Source organism: Galleria mellonella, unplaced genomic scaffold, assembly GCF_026898425.1.
Source record: "Galleria mellonella isolate WM207_F2 unplaced genomic scaffold, CSIRO_AGI_GalMel_v1 utg33, whole genome shotgun sequence".
In the NCBI taxonomy this organism is placed as follows: Eukaryota; Metazoa; Arthropoda; class Insecta; order Lepidoptera; family Pyralidae; genus Galleria; species Galleria mellonella.
Window position 1 is genome coordinate 12,973,380 of NW_026442079.1, and position 26,036 is coordinate 12,999,415.

Here is a 26,036-nt window from a genome sequence, read left to right on the forward strand (position 1 = left end):
TGCCTAAATTTTATTTTACATACTATTTTTCAACACCTAATTTCTGTTCTCTTACATTTTTTATTATAAATTTATAATAAAGATCCGTCCGTAAGCGGCTTAACAAGTTAAGTCTGATACATTATAACGATACATTAGACAAATAGGTAGAATACTGATTTGTAATCGGTCTATACAAACAAGTAATATAGAAAAGAAGTTGCCCGTAACAGATAACAAAAATAGTTCACTATCTTTTCTTCATAAGTCGGTGAGTACTCTGTCTTTGAAACCAAATGACATAATACGTGTGTTTATTAGTCAATAGACCACAGCGCCTGACAGTTTAAAAATCCGTAATGTGAGTCTGTGGATATTGTACATTATTGTTGGTTGGCAACATTATCTGTAGCTACGTTGCTATTGGCTGCATATGTAAAACTCTTAAACATAGTGCCATAACTTTATATTTAGATAGAAATACGCTTTGTCTAATTTATGATAATTTATTTATTTAATAATTATAATTCTTGTTAATATTATAAATATGAAAGTAGGCTTGTTTTATTTTACCATCTTTATGTCTTAACGATTGAACCAATCGCTATGAAATTAAGTACACACATATTTTAGATGATGAAGATACTTTTTCATAGGCTACTTTAAATCCCGGTTAATCAACATATACCGTTCACGAGAACGAAGTTGCGGGTAAAAACTAGTAACTGATAGAAGATAGTAATTAATATATAATAAAATTTACACTTAAAAGTTTTAACCACTGTTCATATTATTTTTTTTCCGTCTAGTTTTTTTATACACGTAATGGATCATGAAGTAATGAAAAGGTTACTGCAGAAAATTTTTATTCAATACCTCCTCTAAAATTGTTCATTATAATCTTATATATTATAATTTTACATTAACAGTCAGTCATAAAAGTTCTAGCAAAAAGGAAAAAACAGCTCGTGTAATTTAATAAATCTCGTAATCAATGCAATATTATTTTTATCGTCATTTACTATGGTTAAATATAATAAATATTAACACATAGAAACCAAAAAATATTAAAACTATTGTTATAAAATTAACAAATACATTAATAAATAAATTAAGAGTACCACTGAGTACAATAAATAAATGATTATTTTATAGGTATTTGATTTGCAGTTGTGTTTATAAAGTATCTAAAAAAGTAATTTGATACTTATTTGTTTTGCGCATGAGCGGTACAGATGGTACGTACTTAGGTACTTAGCTAGTCGGCGAACTGGCGACGGTCGAGTGCGATCGTCTGTCGGTAGGCAGCTGTGCTCCCGATCGCCCGATTTATTAGTGCGACGTCTTGTCGTAGTCTTCTTATAGTTATCGGTTCTCTTATCGCGTTCACGTACAATAAATACCAACTAAAATAATTGAGCCGGTGAAAAAATTAATTGTTATGAGACGCGTTGCTTCCGAGCCGCTCTCTAACTAGATTACACGCAACAAAATGTAACGAGTTACAAAATATTAGTGTTTTGTCGGGGTGGTGAGATAAATCTCACGCTGTGCCGATCTCGGCGGTTTTTGCGACATTGGACTTGTTTTAAAAGCTATCAAAATAGGAACTATGCAACAATGTGGGTTTTGCTCAATGTTATCCGGTCTCTTGCGGCGAGCGATGTGTGTCAGCAGCAGAAGAGGTAGCAGTGAGTCCTATTACAGAGAGCTCGGTGATCAAGACACTCTGGTAAATATCTCTTCTACATATATTCACCCATCATCTAAATCATGTTTACATGTGCTTTTCATTCATTATATTTTGATTTTCTTGAAAGCAGGTTGCATTTGTTAAGTGTCATGACGGGCTAGGCACCTAATCAACTTGTTTACCTATTTTGCTCACATGTGATACCCTGTTAATTTATGTTTATTTACCACTTTATTCTGTTAACCATTTGTTACATAAATCCATTGTTATTATTGTCCCCTCAACAAATTTGATAAAAGTAAATAGTATTGACCAGGTTAACTTCTGTGATTAAAGTGAAAGTTAAATTTCACTATGATGTTAATTGCAAATATCCACACAAATGTGAACTGTACTTATGTCAATATTTCAAAAAAGGAATAGATAGTTTACTTATTTAACAAAAAATATATAATAAAAAAATAAAGATTGTTAGTAATGTTACCACTTTATTTTAAATTGAAAAAGAAAATATTATGTTAATATTGAGTTTATTTAAATTAATAAAATTATTTATTAGTTGCATTTAAGTTTGTATTGTTATATTTGTCTCTGTACAAATATAATTCAATTGGATCTTTCAAATGATATTATTATTTAGAATTTTTATATCTTTAACTGCATTCCACTATACTATTTTTACATGCTGGACTTAGTTTTGATTGTTGTCTGTGTCAATGTAGGTATATAATCTACAAAAATAACTCAAGTTCTGAAATGAAAACTATAGGTTTATAGACAAACAATGGTATAGTATTTTTGATTCACTATTTATTTTATTTACATATCATTTAATCATGCATTGGAATCATTATTAGAGAATCATTATTTCTTAAATTTGAATTTAGTTCTTGATGGTCCACAATATAATCATTTTATTGACTTGAAAATTGAAACATTAATTCGAGCAAAGAGCATATTCCTTTTTAAAAGGCGGGCTGCATACCTGCAATGCCTTTGTTGTTGTGGGTGACCATAGGCGGTAGTAGTCACTTACCATCAGGTGAGCCGCATGCTCATTTGCACCGTGTTGTAAACAAAATCATAGATAAGTTCTGGGATTGCTGTCTCAGAATCGACCCCGTTGAGATGGTTTCGTAATCCATGTCTAATTTAAAGATAAGCGGGCTTGATGTATCTAGTTGACAAGAAAAAACAATTTTAACAGGCATACTGTACACTATATGTAAACAATGCAATTAGTTCCGTTTGTCCGTTATTATTCTATTATTATTTATTTATTTAATTCTTTATTGTACACATCAGTTATAAGAAAATGAAAAGAGGTAATCAAATGTACAAAGGCGAGCTTAATTCTAATAGAGTTTTCTTATTATTTCCGTTTATAAATTATAATGAATTTATATAAATTATAATTCTTATTTATTAATTGAATTATTTATTACACCTTATTATAAAAATATACAACATTAATTAATTAGAAATAAATGTAGAACAAAATGCAGATGAAGATAAAGACTTTTATAAAAAATAAGTATTAAAGATGATCTTACCAGGAGGGTAATCTTTTAGGGCTTGATGATATATAACAATATCTGTGTATTGTAGTTACAATATATATATATATATATATATTGGACCAATAATGAATTAAATACTGATTATCCAGTATATAATATTGAAATGAAGAAACCCATGAAAATTAATGTTGACTAATTTTGTATTGTTATGGCACATATGGTATTTTTTTAATCATTTATGTTATCTCGCTTTTTATGTATATCTATATATGTTGTAATTTGTGTACTGTAGGTAATGCAAATAAATTATCTATATATCTATCTATGATGGAAATAAAATCATTACCCATATTGTTATCCCACAAAATAGGTAATTATTTATTATATATATATATATACACTTTCCGACTTCCTTCATTATATTACGTTAATGAGTGCAGTACAGTAAGAAAATTGTTGTTCAATTGAGTACTAAACGGATCAGGTTTGTCGCCCCCACCCTCTCTATTTTAATGTATGTATATATATATATATATATATATATATATATATATATATATATATATATATATATATATAGCCATGACTGTTTTAAACATGAGAATTAAAATTAAAAATGAAACTTAAAATCCAACTAACACAAAAGATAAAATTAAATACTCAAAATGCTGAAATAGAAAAAGCAATGAAAGAAAAAACAAGAAAGAGAAATGGCTTAATAATAATATGGATTAGTACTTCAGAGATGAGAGAAGAAAAGGGAAAGACAAAAGAAAAGATAGCAAGATGACTTAAAGACAGTAGCTGGACCAATGCGAAGAAGTAAAGTGTCGGATAGACAACTGTGGAGTTCATCGAACGAGGCCTATGTCACAAGGCAAACTGAGAAGACTGAGCAGTTTATGTCCTAAAAAGGAAATAACATATAATTTGAATGTGCATGTATTATAATTATTTTATGTATCAAATTTATATTATATACTAAAATATTGTTAACTCAGAATAAAAACATTTATTATTATTATTCCCTATAATTTTATTTATTAACATTAGCAAATATATATAAAATTATATTAATATATGTATAATACACAATTATTATTATATAGATATCAGGGCAGTACCAATATTACTCATGCCTACAGTATTTTATCACCTCTGGTTAAAGGAAAACAAAAACAATGATTATATAAAATTAATTGCATTTGTTTATTTTAATTTTATTTACTTAATATTTTTTTTTATATGTATTAGTTTATCCATATATATTAAAAGTAATGTTTATGTATTATATGTGCATTTCTTATGTGTATATTATGTATATTTATATTGTGTATTGCCTTAATGTGTTACTATAATTGTCACATATTTTTCACCACATCTGCCCTTCATACACTTTCTGTTTTTACCCAATGGTTAGCTGGTAGAGAATGCCATATGGCATTAAGCTCGCCATTTGTACAAAGTTTTATTGTGCAATAAAGAATAAATAAATAATATAAACTGGGTAGTGCAGCTATTTAACACACAGCCTCATCATCCGATGGTGATGGGTTCTAGTCCTGCATAAAACAAATTCATGAGTTTATCATCTGTTCGGATTGGTCCAGGTGTTTTATATGTATGTATATATTTACAAAAAAAGTTTGAGTTTTTGATACTAGATGATGCTGCATGATATCATTTAATCAGCTGTTATTTGCTCACTGCTGAACATACAGCCTTCCATAAGGGGAGTTTTGCCAATAGCTGCCATGTTGTATGATGATACCATCATCATCATTTCAGTTATTATTAGTCCACTGCTGGACATAAGCCTCCCTCATAGACTGCCATAAAGAACAGTCCTGAGCCACCTGCATCCACTGACTCCCTGCAATGCATTTCAAGTCGTCACTTCATGTAGTGGGGAGTCGTCCTACACTGCGTTTACCCATACGCGGTCGCCATTCAAGAATATTTCTTCCCCATCGGTTATCCCTTTTTTTTTAGTGGGTTATAATGGAATGGTAACCCCACCCGCGCTATCGGTATACACCGGCGGGGCACCAGTGTAGGATGATAGGTGAAGATAAAGGAGGTCGGTTAGCCCATCGTGACGAATTCAACAAGAATTGTTCACGATGGTTTCCAGGGGGAACCACGTGGAGGTTGACCTAATAGTGTATATTGGGGGGAAAAGGATTGTTAGCAATGGAGTTTGACAGCCCCATTGCTAGTAATGGGGACTTTAATCTATATTGCTAGCAATATATATCAGATCGACCTCCACGCGGTTCCCCCTGGAAATCGTCTTGATTAATTATTGTCGAATTAGTCGCGATAGATCAACGAACCTGACGTCATCCTTACCTATCATCCCTCACTGGTGCCCCGCCAGTGTATACCGATAGCGCGGTCGCGAGTTACCATTGCATTATCATCCATTTAAAAAAAAAAATACTAATTAAAATAAATTGTTTTAAATAAATGATTCATTGTTACATAATTCTGTTGTCAACACTAGTTTGTAATATTCTGCAGCGATACAGGAAATTGTGTTCGAATTACCCATTATATTATGTCTAATTTATTGTACATACATACACAGTTTGCTTCTCATCATTATTAAATAATTTTACATAATCATATCCCATAACTATAGTCCATCATCGTCATTTTACTGCCCTTATCCCGCATTGGGATATTTAAAATTATTATCCAGAGGGGTTTTTTTTTTATGGGTGCAAATGGAATGGTAACCCCGCATGCGCTAACGTACTGGAGCATTCGAGTATTCTGACACTTCCCTATGGTTGACTGGGAGAGAATGCTTTTAGCATTAAGTCCGCCATGTACACATATTTGTACTAATGAATAAAAAAAAAATAACGGTATACGCTGGCGGAGCACTAGTGAAGGGTGATCGATGATAATAAAAACAGGCCAATTAGCCCATTATGATGAATTCATCAGGAATTAACCATGATAGTTTCCAGGGGGAACCGCGAGGAGGTCGACCTGGTATATTGCTAGCAATGGGATTTTTAATCTCCATTACTAACAATCCCTTTCCTCCAAACAACCAGAGGGGCTTCGACCCTTAAAAAATACTAAAAAATGCCAAAAGTTGGTACCAGACGATTCTGGGGTGAGCACGGTCTTCCCCCCCCCCCCTCCTCCTCCTTTAAATATGCCTATGATCATTTGGATTTAGAAACATAATATGTTTTATTTTTCCATTCTTCTCCACTCCAAGTCATATGCAACATTAATACTTTTTTTTCTATTCAGAACACCCAAACTTTTTAGAAACCAATTTGACTTTGAATTGTACATTATTCGAAACATCAAATGCTAAAGATTCCGATGCTGGGAATAAAATAGGAGAAGGGGTGGAGGTGCCTTTGAAGTGATTTATCGCAACAAATGGAGCCTTTTTCGCGGTAAACATGTAGACTTGTGTCATCAGGGGGTTAAATCGGACGAGATTATGGTCACCTGAATTAGAGACCCTTCAAAAGGAAATCTCAATGTCAGACATAAGTTTTGCCTAGCACTTTTCGAAGTTTTCCCGAGAGATGTTGTTTTGCATACCCTTCTCAGAATACGACAGGCAATGTGACCCAACGCTCAGGTGAGCATCAACATGCTCAAATAAATATTCTTCTGCACGGGAGTACCGAGTCCCTCCTGAGGTAATATCATTTCCAATATCGCAATAGTTTCTATGGGGAACCGCGTGGAGGTCAACCTGATAACAATGGGGACTAACCTCTCCATTACTAACAAAAAGGGATGAGGTTATGGAACTTCAGATCTCATCACTTATCGTGTGAGACACAGTAAACAATATAATACTACTAATTGGCGGGAAGGGATTGTTAGTAATGGGGTCAAATATCCCCATTACTAGCAATATGCCCTGTCAGGTCGACCTCCACGCGGTTCCCCCTGGAAACTATCGTGACTAATTCTAGTTGAATTCGTCACGATGGGCTAACTGACCTGCCTTTTCATTCTCACCAATAATCCCTCACTGATGCCCCGCTAGTGTATACCGATAGCGCAGGCGGGGTTACCATGTCATTTACACCTATAAAAAAAAATACTACTAATTTACGTCGGTCTACTATGAGAGTGTGATTCTAACCCGTTTGAACCGGGTCATTTAAGGGCCATTTCGAGTTTATGTTCTCTTACACTGATGAACTGCGCTTAAATGTCCCTAGTCGCCTTTTACAACATCCCACAGATGGCAAAGGATGGCGACATTGTATTTTAACTCCGTCCCCACACGAAGAGTGTACTACATTCTATGACAATTACTTTTTATGACGTTTAAAATGGCAAACAAGCTGACGACCCACCTGGTGGACAGTGGTTACCATCAACACACATGAATAGCACCATAAACATCATGGAATACACTGGGACGCCCATGGTATCCCTCATGCATTGTCATTCACGAGGACTATGGTATTATGTCTCCTTTTCTTGTAATTTTGTAAAAAAAAATGTATTTAATTATTATACAAATATAATTCTTAGATTGGAACTAGATGGCGGATCTTGTTGTAATTTATTTTATATGTTTATTAATAATACTCCTACAGCATTATATTTTTATTTATTTATATATTCTTTTTCATACATTTTAATATATATTCAAGGCAGATTTAAGGCCTAGATCTTATTCTCCGAAGAATTATATTAAAAATTAAAAAAAAAATTAAAACTATTAAAACTGCTTACAATTAAGTTTAATCTTCAAACTTAATTGTAAGCATATATATATATATATATATGAGATAGGCTGAAACTTCTGAACAATTGTGTCAACTTTTATCGCCCACATGGTATGAATGGGAGAAAAGACTTTTCAAACCTTTATGTAAATATATTGTTACTTTCTCCCGTTTTCATATAATGTGCTTATCAGCATCTATTATTTTATTTTTACATTAACATTTCACAGTATTGCATCCCAGATAAGATGTGATAAGGGAATACTAGTAAAAGACAGATGTACAATTATCTGAATCGTGCATCTGCTTAATGAAATGTCCAATTAATTGAACATTAAGATTGGCTTGTTACACGTCCAGTTTGATTGTGATGTACTGGCCCTAACGGTCTTATAAACAAATCAATGCACAAACAATACGAGATCCCAAGTACACAATAATTTGGTCGAGATACTAGTAAAACAAATAATAAGGTCAACTCGATAGAGGTTCAGGAAGTCTCCGCATTGTATACAGCAGTGCTATTATTGCGCTGGGCTACAACTCGAGCAAAAACATTTTCATCAGGTACTGCCGGCAGCTTATTTGCCATTACGTTTATTTATATAAACTTTATTGATCAATAAAATGTAGTACAAAAGACCATTAGTAGTTAAAAAAAAAAAACTATAAAATATCACAAATATCGGTCCAAGTGTCTGACTTGCACTTAAATGGGTTTTTATGTACGCATACAAGTGCATGTGTTAATAATACAATACACAGGGAGTTTTTTTAGAGGGGTTTTTCCAAGAGTCACCACGTTTGGCGGGCGAATTTTCAAAACCAGCTGAATAATATTTTTCAATCAAAAACCTTTATACAAACTTTAATGTTTAACTACAGAAAAATTACAGAATTCCTATAAAAAATTTCATCCTACATTTCACCTCTTTAAGGGTGGAATTTTCGAAAACGCTGACAAGTATTTTATTTATCAACTTTCTATCCTCATTTTACCTCTTTAAGGGTTGATTTTCAAAATGTTTCTCTCATTATTCGCTTACGCTATATAAAAAAATAAAATAAAACGTATGTGCAAAATTTCAAGATTCTAGATTCTGCTGTGGTAAAATGTAGGTCAGTCTGTCATTTGCTCAGCTTCCTCTTTTGTGCATATAGATAGATTTCCAAAGACTTATAGGCCCTCCTGCTAGAAACGGCATGTTTATAAAATATGCTGGTTCTTGTTGTTTTATACATACTATTATTTATTAATTATATTAATTCTAAGTAAAATGCCGTCTGTTGACTCGATGTTACTTATATATTATATATTTTTTTATAATTCATTTTTTTTTTAATTTTCTTTTTTATTAAAAACTACAACTATGAATGTATCTAAATAAAGCGTTCATTTTGAACACGGCACATATCGCTAAATACTTGTATCATTTACTAGAAAGAGGCTTTGTACTAAGTCGTCTGCTTGGCCACCTTTTACCAATTTTTTTCTGCGGTGAAACAGCCGATTGCATGTGAGTGTATGGGTGTACAATAGTTTTGAGGAATCAGGTATCAATATATTCTGTGATATTCTGTACATGCCTGGTACTGGCAATATTTGTTTTATGCAACTTAGAATGGTAAACAAGCTGACGGCTTACCCGATAGTAAGTGGTAATCGTCGCCTAAAGACATGAGCAATATCATGGACATAACAGAGTGTACTGTTCTGTCCATGATACCCCCCATGCGTTGCCATTCCTGAGGACTCAGGTATTATTACTCTGTACCCTGTTTATTCACTGCTATATCCCACCCTTGAAACCGAAACAGAGCCATGGAAACAAATATAAGAAAGGATCTTACTTTTGCGGAAGCAACCCTCAGATCGTGGAGCTGGCTCTCATCATGGAAATGCAAATTGTATATCACTTTTTAGGGATTTCTCTTGTCATGAATTTGTTGGTACACTGGATTCTTGATCGGATACGGATAGTAGATCAAATGTTTTCTGTAAATAAAGTATAGACACACTCTAAACCAGTGATTCTCAACCTTTTTTTTGTTGCGGCATATACTTAACGTTTTCAAAATTTGGCGGCACACAAAGAAAAAGATAAAAATTACTTACCTACTACAACACACTGCATAAATAGTTTATGACAAATATTTTAAATATATGCAAAATTTGGCGGCACGCTTTTAAAATTTGGCGGCACACAAAAGTGCCGCGGCACATTGGTTGAGAATCACTGCTCTAAACGTTTCTTTGTTATTATTTTTTTATAGTTGTAAAAAACTATTTTCTCTGAAAAATCAATCGATAACAGTTTAATAACGTTTATATAAATAACTGTAAGTTTTTTTTGCCTCTACGCCCGCGCATACCCGTGGGAATTTCCTTGAAAAATATAGCCTCCATTACATGGAGATAGTACAGCTACGTAGTGCCACAATATTATGTCTTCCGTACGGTAGCGCAACGCCTTTGATGTTTGGCGGTACCGCCGCCCGTTTATTTACGGTTTCATATGCAAATATGCAAGTGTTGTCGTTCCCTAAACTATAACGGTCTTACCACAAAAAGGTTGGACTTACAATAGACAGGTGTTTAGTACATGTTTAAAAGTTCTATCACAAAAAAAGTGGTTAAAATCGGTTTATAATTAAACATGCATTAGATATTGTCTAAATAAATTCAATATATTTAATTTGTCGCGTGAATCACTTTTAGATCTCAGTCTTATTAATTATAGCTTTTTGTCCGCGACTTCGTCCGTATAGAGTTCGGTTATATTGCAAAACCTCTTTATATCTTTCGCCCCTTCGCAGAAAGATACTCTGTATTGTTTATTCCGAAGGTCAAAGTTTTAAAAAAGACACATAATGTTAGACATATTGTGTGCAAAATTCCACTCCCTCAGAGGGTAGCCTCAGAGGAAATTTTATGACTGTAGGTATGAGTACTTTCTATAAAATTAAACAAATTTTCGTCTAAACCAAATTATCCCCTATTTCACGCCCTTAGGGGTAGAATTTGTAAAAAATGCAGAAAACCCTTTTGTATTTAGTCAAAAGCTTAAAAACAGACTTTCGTACTTTTAACATCAATATTAACAGAATTTCTATACAAAATTTCATTCCCCATTTCAACCCTTTAGGGATCCAAAAACGCTGAATAGTTTTATTTATAATTAGAAGTCTACAACTAATTTTTCGTACTTCTAGCTTCAATTATAACAAACCTCCTACACAAATTCACCCCTTTAGGGGTGAATTCTTCAAACATCAATTTGCATATTAATTTTTCTTTTGAACCTAGAATCTAAATCTAAAATACCACGTGTCTAACTTCTAAATTTATGAAATTGTATACAAACTTTCAACCCCTGTTTTACCCACCTTAGGGGTTGAATTTTCAAAACTCCTTTCTTATTGTTCACTTACGCTATATAAAGATACTTTGCTAAATTTCAAAGATTCTAGATTCCGCGGTTTCGGTGGCGCGTTGATATATGGGCCAATCAGTCAATCAGCATCCTCTTCTATTTAGATTTGGCAAGCAAAAATAAACATTACACTGAGTAACTATTGTTCAGCAGGTGTTAATTCATTTACTAGTGTTTAATTTATTTTCGTAGTAAGACGTTTGTGATTTTTTTTTACAACACAGTGGGCAAACGAACAAGCGTCTCACCTAGTGGTAAGTGACTACCGTCGCCCATGATCACCCACAACACTAAAGGCGTTGCATACGTTAATTATTAATAATAATAGCATTTATAGCTTCAGACTGTTTTTTTTAATGGATAATAATGGAATGGTAACCCCGCCTGCGCTATCGGTATACACCGGCGGGGCACCAGTGAGAGATGATAGGTGAGGATGAAGTAGGTCAGTTAGCCCATTGTGACGAATTCAACAAAAATTGTTCACGATGATTTCCAGGGAGAACCACGTGGAGGTCGACCTAATAAGGCATATTGCTAGCAATGGGGCTGTCAAACTCCATTGCTAACAATCCCTTTCCCCCCATCTTCAGACTGTTTGAAATAACTAGTTTTGGCCCACAACTTCATACATGTCAACGTAAATTTAATTTTCCGGATTCAATATAACCTAATTATGTGGACGTAGCCACAGGTAAAGATAAATTTACACGATAGGTAAGGATATTCCTAGCTTTTTTTTATTAGGTAATAATTGAGTGGTAACGCCGTCTACGCTAACGGTATATGCTAGTGGGGCACTAGTAAGGGATGATAGGTGAGGATGAAAAGGCAGGTCAGTTAGTCCATCGTGATGAATATATCTGAAATTCGGCACGACGGTTTCCAGGAGGACCACGTGGAGGTGGACTTGACAGGGTATATTGCTAACATTGGAATCAGTAATCCGCATTGCTAAAAATCCCCCCCCCCCCCCAGACATTCCTACTTATTTAATCCTATCAAAAGGTCTTAGACTGTCAAGATGACGATTGTCAACACAGTATAAATTGCTGTGATGGCGATCCTTAAGCCGCGACCGGTGAAGCTGTAAACTCCATCTGCGGTCAACAGCATTATAACAAAAAGCCTTACGTTTTAACCCCATTACTTGTTTATCATCAGGTGGATTGGATCTCTTTGACTAGCCCCTATAAAAAAAAATTAGAAGGACCTCCTATTGTATGTGTTTCCTCCAAACTGCAATCTTAACGTCTTTAAGAGATAGAAAAACAGATATTAAACGAAAATAGTAGAGCAAATGGGGAATCAGGATCACGTAAATAATGAGATCCCTGTGTGGTTTCTCTTGAAATAAACTCTAATACATCGGTATTGAAATTAAAATGTTTCGCACTCTCGAAATGTAATACTAGCGACATAATGATTCCAAACTGCAAACCGATCTCAATTTTCACTTAATTCCTAATTATTATTTCATAAGTGAAGTAATAAATTGGTGGATTGGACCCTGTCTTGCTTCTGCGCACATTTGATGTTAGCTACATGTCGAGCTGTTATATAAAAGTACCTCAACAAGTTTCATAAGGAATATATAGCGAAAACTCATATATAAATGTAATAAATATCTGGCAACACTAACGTTATAAACATACCTATATATATATATATATATATATATGTTTGTTCTCACGTAGAATATTAATAATTATTTTGGTTATTCTATATATTTGGGCATGTGTGCGTTGGTTTGCCCTTGCTGATTGGGCAGTTCCAAGTTTATTTTACTGCATTTGCAGCAATAACGAATTGTTGTTTTAAATATGATTATTAATATTGCAACTAAACTATATAAATTTACAATAATTTGATATATATATATATATATATATATATATATATATATATATATATATATATATATATATATATATATATATATATATATATATATATATATATATATTTTATTATTATAATATTACATTATAGTATGAAAAAAAAATTATCGGTACATGACCTCAATTTTAATTTATTATTACCAATGGTCATAATTTTATGTTCAACAAGTTAATTAAAAGAACTTTGTTATGTTATTTATTATAAATTTGACGACGAGATATTGACCAGTTAATGTTTATATTGCCGAAATTTTTTTATATATACATATATAATAGAGTTTCAGGGACGTATTGGGATGTCAATTGTTGCTTTTATTAACATATAGGTAGTCAACTAATGCCTCTAATTACTGTATATTCCATTAGAGATTATGGTCGTGAGCATACTTGTTTTTCTTTCCTTGTTTATAATTTTTGCCCAAATAAGATTTCTTTATTTTTTCTTTCAAATACTTTGCAAGGTTGCTCAGTATCAGCTAACCTTAAATTAGCCAATTCCAAGAACAAGGAAGGAGACGAAACATTTCAAAAGATTCCTTCCAAATAAGTTTAGATACGTTTGACAAGGTCAAAGGCGAGTCGAATTTATAATAATAATATGTTTTTTTTTTTATGGGATCAAAATGGAATGATAAACACGCCTACGCGGTTGGTTGGTAAGCACGCGCTCAGGTGTCAATGAATGATGTTTAGTGAACGTGAAGTCTGGTCAGTTGGCCCGTCTGATGAATTAGATTGATGAAAAGAAAAATGTTTATTCAATGATTAATTTAACTGTAAACTCAATATGAAATTTGTTTAAACAATAAAAATAAACATAATGGAAAAGAAAAGCATTCATTTATATCAGCCGTTAACTGTACACTGATGAACATGGAACTCCCCAATAAGAGGGATAGTTAGATGCCAGTTTTTTTTTTGATGGGTGAAAATGGTATAGTAACCCCGCCTGCGCTAACGGAATACGCTGGCGGAGCACCAGTGAAGGGTGACAGATGAGAATGAAAACAGGCCAGTTAGTCCATCATGATGAATTCATCAGGAATTAACCATGATAGTTTCCAGGGAGAACCGCGGGGGGATCGACCTGGTTGGATATATTGCTAGCAATGGGATTCGATGCCAGTAGTTGTCATGCCTGGCAGGTGGGATGGCAACCGCAGTTAGGCTTTTGGTGATGTTTTAGGACAGACACTGTTGCTCATCCTTCGACCATTAAGTTCTCTTAGTCGCCTCGACGATACGACACCCACTTGAAAGGAAGGAGTGGCTACTTATAGAAGTACTCGTAAAATACGAGGAATACGCGGGAAACTCAACTATAACTAAGCTATATCGTCATCATCATCACATCAGACTTTAACTGTCTACTGCTGAACATAAGCATTTGAAGGATTTTTGTTAGTAGTTGCCACGTTTGGCAGTCGGATTGGCAACTACAATTAGGTTTTGGTAATGTTTTAAAAGGGACGCTGCTGCCCATCCCTCGCCCTTCCTTAATCGCCTCTTACGACTCCCACGGGAAAGGAAAGGGTGGCTTATTTTATCCTGGGACCACACGGCGAGTTATATGCCATGTGGTTTTTGGAAATAATCACGATGGTTCTTGACCGAGCGTGTTGATGTCCCTGTTAACAGTAATTCTCTCTCCCAAACTTTGGACGTGTTCATATATTTTGCCTTTGAACACTGTGTTGTCCAGGACAGTCCACTAACATGTTTATTAAATAGTTACAATATTCCTAAATTAATGGGCGGTTGACGCACATATTAATGATACTCTGTGGTTTGTGATAAGCGACAGAATGCCATTGGCGATGCATTCATAACAGCCTGACAATTAATTAAGTTTAATTAAGTTTCAAGTTATTATTAATATACATGTATAGGGGGAAAAGGGATTGTTAGTAATGGGAACTAAGAATCCCATTGCTAGCACAATATATTCAACCAGGTCGACCTCCTCGCGGTTCCCCCTGGAAACTATCATAATTAATTCCTGATGAATTCATCATGATGGGCTAACTGGCCTGTTCGATCACCCTTCACTGGTGCTCCGCCAGCGTATCCCATTAGCGCAGGCGGGGTTACCATACCATTTTCATACAAAAAAAAAATACATGTATAGGGGGGAAAGGGATTGTTAGCAGTGGGGTCAAATAGCCCCATTACTGGCAATATACCCTGTCAGGTCAACCTCCACGCAGTTCCCCCTGGAAACCATCGTGGCTAATTCTAGTTGAATATGTCACGATGGGCTAACTGACCTGTTTTCATCCTCATCAGTCATCTATCACTGGTGCCCCGCCAGTGTATACCGATAGCGCAGACGGGGTTAGCATACCATTATCACCCATTAAAAAAAAATACATGTATGGTATTATAACTATAACAGTCTTTAGTGGTACGTAACAGCTAAAATCACTAGTTATTTAATAAGAATTATTTTGATTAATTCTGCTACCTGCTAATTGGTATGTGTATGACTACCAACACTCGAAGATTGACTATTACTATTAGAATTTCCACAACTGTTTATATTACCTATCAATCTCCGACTGCTATTCTGTTCACGCACGTTTTGTGACACGTGTTTCACTTCGAGTAAATTATTAGGTCGCTGCTCTGAGCCTAGTGTCAACCGTTCGGTACCCAAATTGCGTATAAATATCCTGAGTTTAATCCTCATACTACCTCAACATCTGTACGCACTGTGTTAATATGAGAAACTCAAAAAATTTTCACGTTTTTCGACACATGTTATTTTTTTTTGTGTTATTTAGTTTCTCTAGCAGAACATTCCCTTTAACACACGCTAATCGTTTTATTCTTTTTTTTTATACAATTTAGAATGGCAAACAAGCTGACGGAAACCTGATGGAAAGAGGTAACCGTCGCCTATAGACATGAGCAGTACCATGGACGTAACAGAGTATACTGTTTCGCCCATGATACCCCCATGCGTTGCAATTCCTGAGGACTCAGGTGTTATTCCTCTGTACCCAGTAAATTCACACCATATCCCACCCTTCAAACCGAAATACAGCCATGCAAACACAACTGCTTCACGGTTGAAACACTTATGGGACAGAGGTACCCAAGCAATAGACTTTTGTACAAAGTCTCCCTCTGGTAAAATTATTGTTGTTTTGTTGTAAACTTGTTTCATTATCATTAATATATCAGCTTTCAACTGTCACAACTGTTCACCGCAGATAGGCTTTAAAGATGTTTTAAGAGGGACTCTGCTGCCCATCCTTCGCCCTCACTTAGTCGCCTCTTACGACACCCACGGAAAAAAGGGGTGACCTATTTTAATGCCGGGACCACACGGTTGTTTGTTTATATATATATATATATATATATAATATAGAGAAGTATCTGTTTGATCAATTTGATCGTTAAAACAATGTCGTAGTTATTAACTAACACACCACAATTACAAGCCGTTTATATTAAAATAAATTTAATTCAACGTTCTCAACTACTCAGGGGTTATCGAATTAATTAAAATTAAATCTTGTTATTAGTTAGACCATGTCGATCGTTTAGTGTCAAATAGAAAACTTATTTATTGGAAATAGGTAATACATACCTTTTGTGACTTGGAATGGACCACCTGATGGGAAGTGGCAACCGTCATCAACTGTAGACATCAACTGTTACTGAATAGCTGTTTTTGAAAATCAGAATTTAAAAGGAGATGAGCTCCATTGGCTGCTTAATTTACTAATTTCCGAATGATAGCTGTAGAGCCAGAGGGAGACTTTGTACAAAAGTCGATTACTTGGGTACCTCTGTCCCATTCGTGTTTCAACCGTGAAGCAGTTGTGTTTGCATGGCTGTGTTTCAGTTTGAAGGATGGGATATGGCGTAAATTTACTGGGTACAGAGGAATAATAACTGAGTCCTCAGGAATGACAACGCATGGGGGGTACCATGGGCGAAACAGTATGCTCTATTATGTCCATGGTACTGCTCACGTCTATAGGCGACGGTTACCACTTTCCATCAGGTGGGCCGTCAGCTTGTTTGCCATTCTAAGTTGTATAAAAAAAAAAGAATAAAGATGATTCTTTCAAACTGACTTTTAGATTTCCTTTAAATTCTTTATTGCACTTGAACAAGAGATATAGCGATTAGTCTAACAACTTGTTAACACAAGTGGGCTTATCTCTAAAAGAGATCTCTTCCAGCCAACCTAGTGCAGTTAGAGAGAAAATAATTAAAGGTAAAATATCATATAAAAAATTAATAAAAATATGTGTCGAATAAAATTTGGAGGTTGGTAAAAAAATAGGAGTGAAATGATCCCGACAACAGGATATTAATGCTATTTACGTTACTTCAATGAAATATCAATAGCGAAAATTCTCGAAACGTAATTTTCTTAAAAGCCATCATCTAGCTGTGTCCAATTCAATATTTCTGGAAAATAGCCCACTTCAATTCTACTTTTCAAAGAAAACTTGATTTATTTCCTCATTTTCTCAATGTCTCGCCCTTGCAGATTAACTCGACGATACGCGTTCTATACAGATAGCCCCAAATTTGGCCCATCACTAAAGTGATTGTACACCCGCGGCTAATGTAGATACATTGATATTTTAATACCGTATCATTATGATATTAGTGGCAATACTCAAATTATTCTTAAATTTGATACCAATATTGTCAGGATTGACAACGGCTTCCATTTTGAAAATATTACAATATTGGGTATTGCATATTGTATCGAAATAATTGCTACATTTAATTCATTGTTGTTTAGTAAAGTCCATTTTTCACACCTGTGATAAATGGAAAGTGATTTTCGTTCGCAACGAAGTGAAATATTAATTGTGATTTTTATAAGTGTGAGTGAGTGACATCATATTATATACCTCAAATGTACTGCAGAAAGTCAATGGATGCAGGTAGTTCATGACCGTTCCTTATGGCAATCTATGGGGGCGGCCTATGTTCAACAGTAGAGGAATAACGGCTGATATGATGATGAAGAAGCGAATAGACAAGTGCGGTATGATAAAGTCTCTATTCGCTCACTCTTTATGCCCCATTCGGACGTCTGCTGCGATTTCATTTCTCCACTAATCCAGGGCAGCCGATATGTGTAAATTCGAACACAGCGATTAGGGGGGAAGACATTGTTAGTAATGTCGAGGTTACTCCCCATTGTTATTAATATACCACATCAGGTCGACCTCCACGCGGCTCCCCCCCGGAAACCATCGTAACTAATTTATCGTTGAATTCGTCACGATGGGCAAACTGGCCTGCCTTTTCATCCTCACTTATCTCTCACTGGTGCCCTGCCAGTGTATACCGATAGCGCGGGCGGGGTTACCATTACATTGCCATCCATTAAAAAAAACAGCGATTAACTGCAATTTCATTTACAGCTATCTGTAACAGTCTATATAAAGCAACGTTACTGGAGTAACGTATGATTTCGATATACGAAATTTCACATGTGAAATATGCCAAACCTAATTAGAATCTAACATGGCAGGCAGCGAGCTCACCACCGTTATATACAAGTACATAATAGTCACGTGTCACATTGTGTATGAGAAGCTTATAATATCTCATATTTGACCTGTCCCGAACAGTGGTACTCGTGTGTACAGGGGTTGTTACTGTTATGATAAATCTTAAAATGAAGAACTAAGATAATGGGACGGAACTTTACTGTGCTACATCAGAACTGTCTTCCTCGTAAGGGGAGTTTTGCCAGTAGTTGCCACGCTTAACAGGTGGGTTGGTAACCGCAGTTAGGCTTTTAATAATGCCTAAAGAGGAACCATTGAGCTCTTTTAATCGCCTCTTATGACACCCACTGTAAAAGAAGGTGTGGTCTATATTGGGACCACACGGCGGTCTACTATTACGTTTGTTAATTCTTAATTTTTATTTGCAGAAAATTGAAGACAAATCCTCGGATATATCCGATGACTCCGAAGAGATTAGTAAGTATACAATTTTATTAATATTTATCACGAAATACACTTTAAGGTTTGCGCAGACGGTAGACATTTGTCTCGGGAACCAAACATTTCCCTTCATATAAATCGCAATGTACTTGCACAGAACGTGTATTTCAGGGGTTTTATTATGGACGGACTAAAATTTATGCCAAGGATTTATCTTTCGTCAGATTTAAAAGCCTCGGTCAAAAGTAATTTTCCGTAGATAAAATGTCCGTCAATTATATAGGTTAAAAAAATACCATCCAACACAACTTGATCCCGATATCATTTTGAAAGCCGCACCGCTGCGCTATCCGGGCTGAGTATCCAGTTACATAACGGGATCTATTAATAATTTAGCATTTCCAAATGCGTAAGCATTAAACGCATTTAAAAAAACATGTCCCTCGTTTGCGTGAACAATTATTGTTCTAAATAAATGTACACGAATGCTGCAATTGGTGATGAATTAAAGACATTTAATCGATTATTGTCTCTGTCTACATTCGTCATGTTTTTTTTTACAAGAAATCGATACTGCCTTTACCAGGGTACCATCAAATATAATTTATCGTTTAGTTTTTACACAAATAGTTTACGAGACCTCAACAAATGTACCTCCTGATAAATACGCAGTCCCCTAAACCCCTAAAATATCGGATTAGGTACCAAATGAGCCAAGGCCAATCGGTTGTCTCTACACCGAGTTACTGGGAGTCATCAATCAACTGTTACGCTATATTTATAGTATGGAGAGGTTTTGTTACACTGTAGCTTACTATGTTTTCCTATACTTGATTTTTATACACAGAAGTGACAAACAAGCTGACGGCCCACTGGTTGGGAAGCATTAACCTTTCCATGGTTATCTCTTTCCGTTAAGACTCTTACATTGTTGCTTCAAATATAAATTATTAAATGCAAATAATTGTGTTTGCTAAACTGACTCTAAAATATTTTGATATAAAAAAATTAAAAAATTAATGGTTATTTCAATTACGATTCGTTACTGCTGGCGGAGAGTACTATCCGGGAATGGTAGGTTAGGATTAAGTGTGGTCAGATAGCGTATCGTAAAGAATTCGCAGGCATCCATGCTCATTTTCAAGGTAGACTAAGTGGAAATAGGCATGTTGCGACCAATGGGCACTGATGTCCCTATTGCTAGCAAATTATAAGTTACCTACCTGCGAGAATGGTTTAAAAAACAATCTTATGAATGGGGACCAAAAATATTAATCATAGAATATTATGTATGTACTTAGATATAAAACTAAATATATTACTTGTAATTTATATTTTACTTTTAAAGATTCCTTTTTTATACCACTGAAGTGGCAAACAAGCTAACGACCCACCTCATAGTAAGCGGTTACCGTAGCCTATGAACGCATGCAATACTAGGAGCATTACGCGTGCGTTACCGACCCTGAAGAAACCAAAAATGCTTTCTGAATGCTTTTTTTACAATTAGAATACAAAATTTCGGTAATAGATCGTCGTAATGAGAGTAGTATTGCAAGATTAACATTTTATACATAATTTTCTTTAATGCACTTATTAATTTTTGTCTATATCACGAGGGTGGCAAGCGGGCATACAGCCGGTCTGATGGTAAACATAAACAACAATTAAAATACTTAAAACTATACACCGATATATAATAGTTCTATGTTTATATATATTTATTTATATTCATGTATGTCTATCTATATATATCTTTGTATATATATATATATGTGTCGGGTCCGGCGGCGTTCACTTTTTCAGCTTTTGCGTCGAGATATTGTTGGCTATAGATGAAAATTATTTGCATTCCTTGACAGACTTCCAACAATTACTACTATGGCCATTGTTATTACCAAATTTGAAATAAAAAAAGCCATTGGTTTTACATTTATCATCATAACAACCCTTAACCATTCACTGCGCATAAGCCTCCCCCTTAGAGGGTTTTGCCAGTAGTTGCCACGCTTGGCAGGCTGATTGGCAATCGCAGTTAGGTTAGTTTAGAGATGTTTTGGACGCTGCTGCTTATACCTCTCCCTTAGTCACCTCTTACAACACCCGCGGAAAAGGAAGGGGTAGACTATTCTATGCTGAAACTAAATGGCCAATAACGGTTTTAAAATATTAATATATCTAATCTGTATGTTATCAAATATCCGGAATGTTACAGATTTTTAAATATTGTTCTCTAAAGACAAGAGTGTCCAGTAGTGGCAATGGATTCTAATCTATATAAGTAAAAAATAATTGTCCATTGGTAAACACATCACATTAGAACAATTAGGCTAGGCTGGCTATAATATATTTTTTTTATATGTTGTAACCCAATTAAAATTTTAGAAAGAAAAAATAAGTGAAATTTGAACAAGGCAAGTGAGGTCAACAAATCATTAAAAATTCGAGCCTCCCATAAGCTGCTGGGTGAACCGTATTTGTATTTTATGGTTTAAAATTTTTATCATTACAATTCATATTTCTTTGGGATAAATGTTCATTTTTACTTGGTATTTTACTCTGTATTATGGTTTGTCCCGGAATAGAATAGGCCACCCCTTCCTTTCTCATAAGTGTCGCAAAAAACTACTTACATTAACATCCTTCGACTAAAGGTAACTTTAGTCGAAGGATGGGCAACAGCGTCCCTCTAGGGGGAAGGGATTGTTAGTAATGCGGATTACCATTTCCATTGCTAACAATATACCTTAACAGGTCGACCTCCCCGTGGTCCTCTCTGGAAATCACCGTGCTGAATTCCAAGAGTATTCATCACGATGGGCTAACTAAACTGCTTTCATCTTCACCTATCATCCCTCACTGATGCCCCACCAGTGTATACCATCATTCCATCAATCAAAAAAAAAAACAGCGTCCCTCTTAACCCTTCTTTCCATACTGGTGGAAATTGCCATCATAACATTGAATGCCCAAAAATTATATAAAAGAACAAGTTCACTTTAAGTTGATCGTGTCTGAATACCTTTTTAATGTCCATTGCAGAAAAAAGAACATATCTGTCAAATTTACTTTCTTAACCATTTTTCCTTTAATTTTGAACATTAATTATAATCACCTTGATTTATTTCACCAATAAAAAAAAATCATGCAAACAAGGGTTAAAACATTACCAATGCCTAACTGCGGTTGCAAACGTGTGCAAGTGTGACAATTACTGACCCCCCTCCAATAAGAGGAAGCCTGTGAACTATTAACGACTAATATGATGCGGTTATGATAAATAAATAAATAAGGAAAATATTTTTGTACGTTAGCCGTTCACCGCACAGCCGTTCACAAGCTCACTGTTTTACTTTATCCGAGCAGTAAGTGCTTTATATTATTCTCAATTTCGTGTATAATATAGTATATGTCATACATGTGTAAGTATATTTGTTATTTATATATATTTATTCGTTTATATATGTATTTTTGGTATGTATGTATATCAATAATGACTAGAACCGCATTCGAGTATTCTGACACTTAACTATGGTTGACTGGGAGAGAATGCTTTTAGCATTAAGTCCGCCATGTACACATATTTGTACTAATGAATAAATAAATAAATAAATTACTGTCCACTACTGAATATAGCTTCCCCCATAAGGGGTTTTTGCTAGTAGTCGCTTGCTAAGCTTAGCAGGCGGGTTGGCAACCTCAGTTTGACTTTTGGTGATGTTTTAAAAATGACGCTGTTACCCAAGTCTCGACCATAAGCTCTCTCAGTCACCTCTTACGACATCCACAAGGTAAGGAAGGGGTGGCCTATTCTATGCCGGGATTTACAAGTAATTAAATAAGGAAAATATAAATACTGCCAATTTGCCGGTCTTATTAATTGCGTGGAATAACACGTGATGTTACCGCTTAATCGTTCTGCCAACGTCTGTCTGGCGTCTTGCGTTTCTTCCTCAGAGACGCACAGTCGCACGGAAATTGGCTCGGCCCACTGTCGGCAAGTTGAAAGTGCCCAGTTTACTATAAATATAAAAGAAACCTCATAATTGTATCCTCTTCGAGGTATTACTTCCGTTGGCCCGGAAACCCGAGCGACTTCAACCCACTATTTTCTATTTTTATCTGTTTCATCATTACGGATAGTGCAATATTTTCTTTGATAAGCTGCCATGAAATAACTTAGTTATTTATGAAATACACATATTTAATACCGTTCTTAACTTTGCTTACTTAAGTGTGGCAACGGCGCATTTATTGGTCAATCTTCGAAAACAATTTAATAATTTTCATTGTTTCTGATTGATTATTTAAAAGGTGCTCTGCTAGCCAACTAGAATGTTAATCATAGATTACATTGCATATAAATCTACCACTAAACTCTTGCACCCACTTCATATCTTGTTTTGAAATTTATCAAATACACTTTGGTCATCAAATCCAAATTTTCGGTGACAGCTTAATAAGAATATTAATGCTTGATTGATTTAGTTCGCTAACAAGATTTTTTTTTAAATGATCACTCTGTAACGTTAAGCAATGTTCAATTGTTTTTTTTTTTATTGACATATGTATGCGGCGTTGCCACACTTTGTTATGCATGCTCTAAAGTGGCATCTATAAAGCACCTGTCTGTACACCCTTATTCTTTTTCTGAAAGTTACGTTTCGCGTCTTCTTGTTAACCGGTTTTGTTTGCAATAGGAATAATTTGATCCCGTATTATTTTCTAATAATTAAAGTCTTTGTTTTGTAGGAGAAAGAAACTCTTTACTGAAAATGACTGTGCCATGCTACACAACCACACCAAATGTCGAGTGGTCAAGCTAGGATACCTTCTGTCCTATGCCACCAGGCAAAGAACATATCGCCGCACAGCCTTATAAATAGATATAGAGCATCATAAATAAATAAAATAAAAAAAAAAAAAAACAGAATATAAACTAAGTATAAATATTTACAAAGTAATATATAAATTTTGAATAGATTTAGTATAACCGTTACACAAAAAAACATTATTATAATGATTTATAATACAAAAAACTTTATGTATGTATTCATACAAATTTGTTCAAAAGAAATGTGTCTCGTGTGTTAATGTAGGGCATGGTCCGTCTATTTTCATGATTTAATTTAAATCTCATCATCCATACATCTATCCGAATATCATTAGCATATAGCTGTATTTTTATTGTTTTGGTTTCTTTGTACGCATCTACAGTGAATAATTTCTCTTGTGCGTTTTTTACGTATGATATTAGAGATGTTTCTAATACATTATTAATAGTTTTATTTGTCAATTGACTTTGATTTGTCCAAGGCAAGTTTCCTTCAAGATAAATAACCTCCAAACTTGTACCGTTTGTGAAATCAAACACCCGGTGAATTTAGTTGCAAGCGATAGAGTAGCCACAAACAAACATAATGGAGTACCCTGCATCTTGCTACTTTCAATAAAGGTTCGGTTGTAACCATGTTTACCGGCGGTAAACATTTTGAAGGCTATGAAATTGTATCCAGTGCTAATATTTGATGTTTGATTTATCGAAGAAGAACTTTGTCTAGTATTTTATTAATGCACGGTACACGGTGTATTTGGTGGATGATGTGTACCGAATGGTGCAAACACACTGTGAATAGAGTCGTTACACTTGATTGCGCCACCGTAATGTGTATTGCATTTTAAACCCTCAGGTAACTTGCTACAACTTTCGTGCGAAACTGTCAACGTTCGAGTTCCGAGCGGAATGTTCAGTAAACAGGTGGAAATCAAAATAACTAACATGCTTTTAAGGAAGTATTCCCTCATATAAACACGGTGTGTGTGTTTCAGGGGAGGCGTTAAATTTTTCATCGTTTTTCGACCCATGTTTCGAGAAGAATGCCTAATTTCCACTGGTAGAACATTCTCTTATGGATGTACACGCCAAGTAATTTTATCAACTTTGTACAACTCATATTAAAAATGCATGAATTATTTACTTCTTCTTATTAATGTGGAAATGGGTTTGTTTGTTTGTTACCTTTTGGAAGTTTAATGCCTCAAATATAAAGTTTGGCACACCCGTAGCATTTGGATTGAAGAAACACATAGGCTACTTTTTATCCTAGACCAGCCTTTCCCAAAGTGAGCGATATCGCCCCCTTGTGGGCGCTGCAGGCCTAAAGGGGGCGATAAGAGACCCAAAAAAAAAATTGGGGCGTTGTGTAGAGGCTCGTTTAGAATTAATGTTTAATCTCCGCTAATATAGCTCACAATAATTGATTAATTTAATTTAAAATAAAAGTGGTTTTTAAGTAGGTGAAAAAATGGGGGTCGCTAAAAAATAATTTATTCTCAAAGTGGGCAGTAGACAAAATAAGTTTGAGAACCCCTGTCCTGGACAATTAACCTAAAATCAAGAAACTTTATAAATTGAAAGATTGTATATTTTCATAGAGTTATAAATAACTAGGTATGTACTTTTTATATTACACAATGCGTTCGTGCTCGAACATGGCTCACGTGATAGAAAATGACGGCGACATCTAAAATGAAACGCGTTTACCCAGAAGGAGTAAATTTTAATCAAACTAGAAATATTATTACATCGTAAATATAAATCGCACGTATTATATGAGTACACAACGTCATCTAGTCGGAGGCACTGAAACGGCGATTCTCGTAGCGATACGAAACTAGAGCTATATAAAGTCGCACGCTACCTAACTACGAACGAAACCCCAAACATATTCAAGTTTTACTCAAGTCATAATATAGTTGTCGTAAAATGCAAGCGAGCGTAACATCGGATACGTTTTCGTCGCGAGCGTACCACAGTGTACTATTTTTATCTCTCCCACCATCGATAAG

At 34.8% G+C, this 26,036-nt stretch overlaps 1 protein-coding gene across 2 annotated transcripts in view; it reads left to right on the plus strand.

Annotated features, from left to right (window-relative positions):
• The first annotated feature begins 1,255 nt into the window (after positions 1 to 1,255).
• The window catches only part of LOC113520474 (dual specificity calcium/calmodulin-dependent 3',5'-cyclic nucleotide phosphodiesterase 1C-like), a 224,248-nt gene continuing 199,467 nt past the window's right edge, over positions 1,256 to 26,036 (plus strand). For both annotated transcript variants that reach the window (XM_052896730.1, XM_052896729.1), the window contains exons 1-2: positions 1,256 to 1,711; positions 19,175 to 19,223. In XM_052896730.1, the coding sequence (XP_052752690.1) occupies positions 1,592 to 1,711; positions 19,175 to 19,223 (169 nt within the window). In that variant the 5' untranslated portion in view covers positions 1,256 to 1,591. The remainder of the gene's footprint in view (positions 1,712 to 19,174; positions 19,224 to 26,036) is intronic.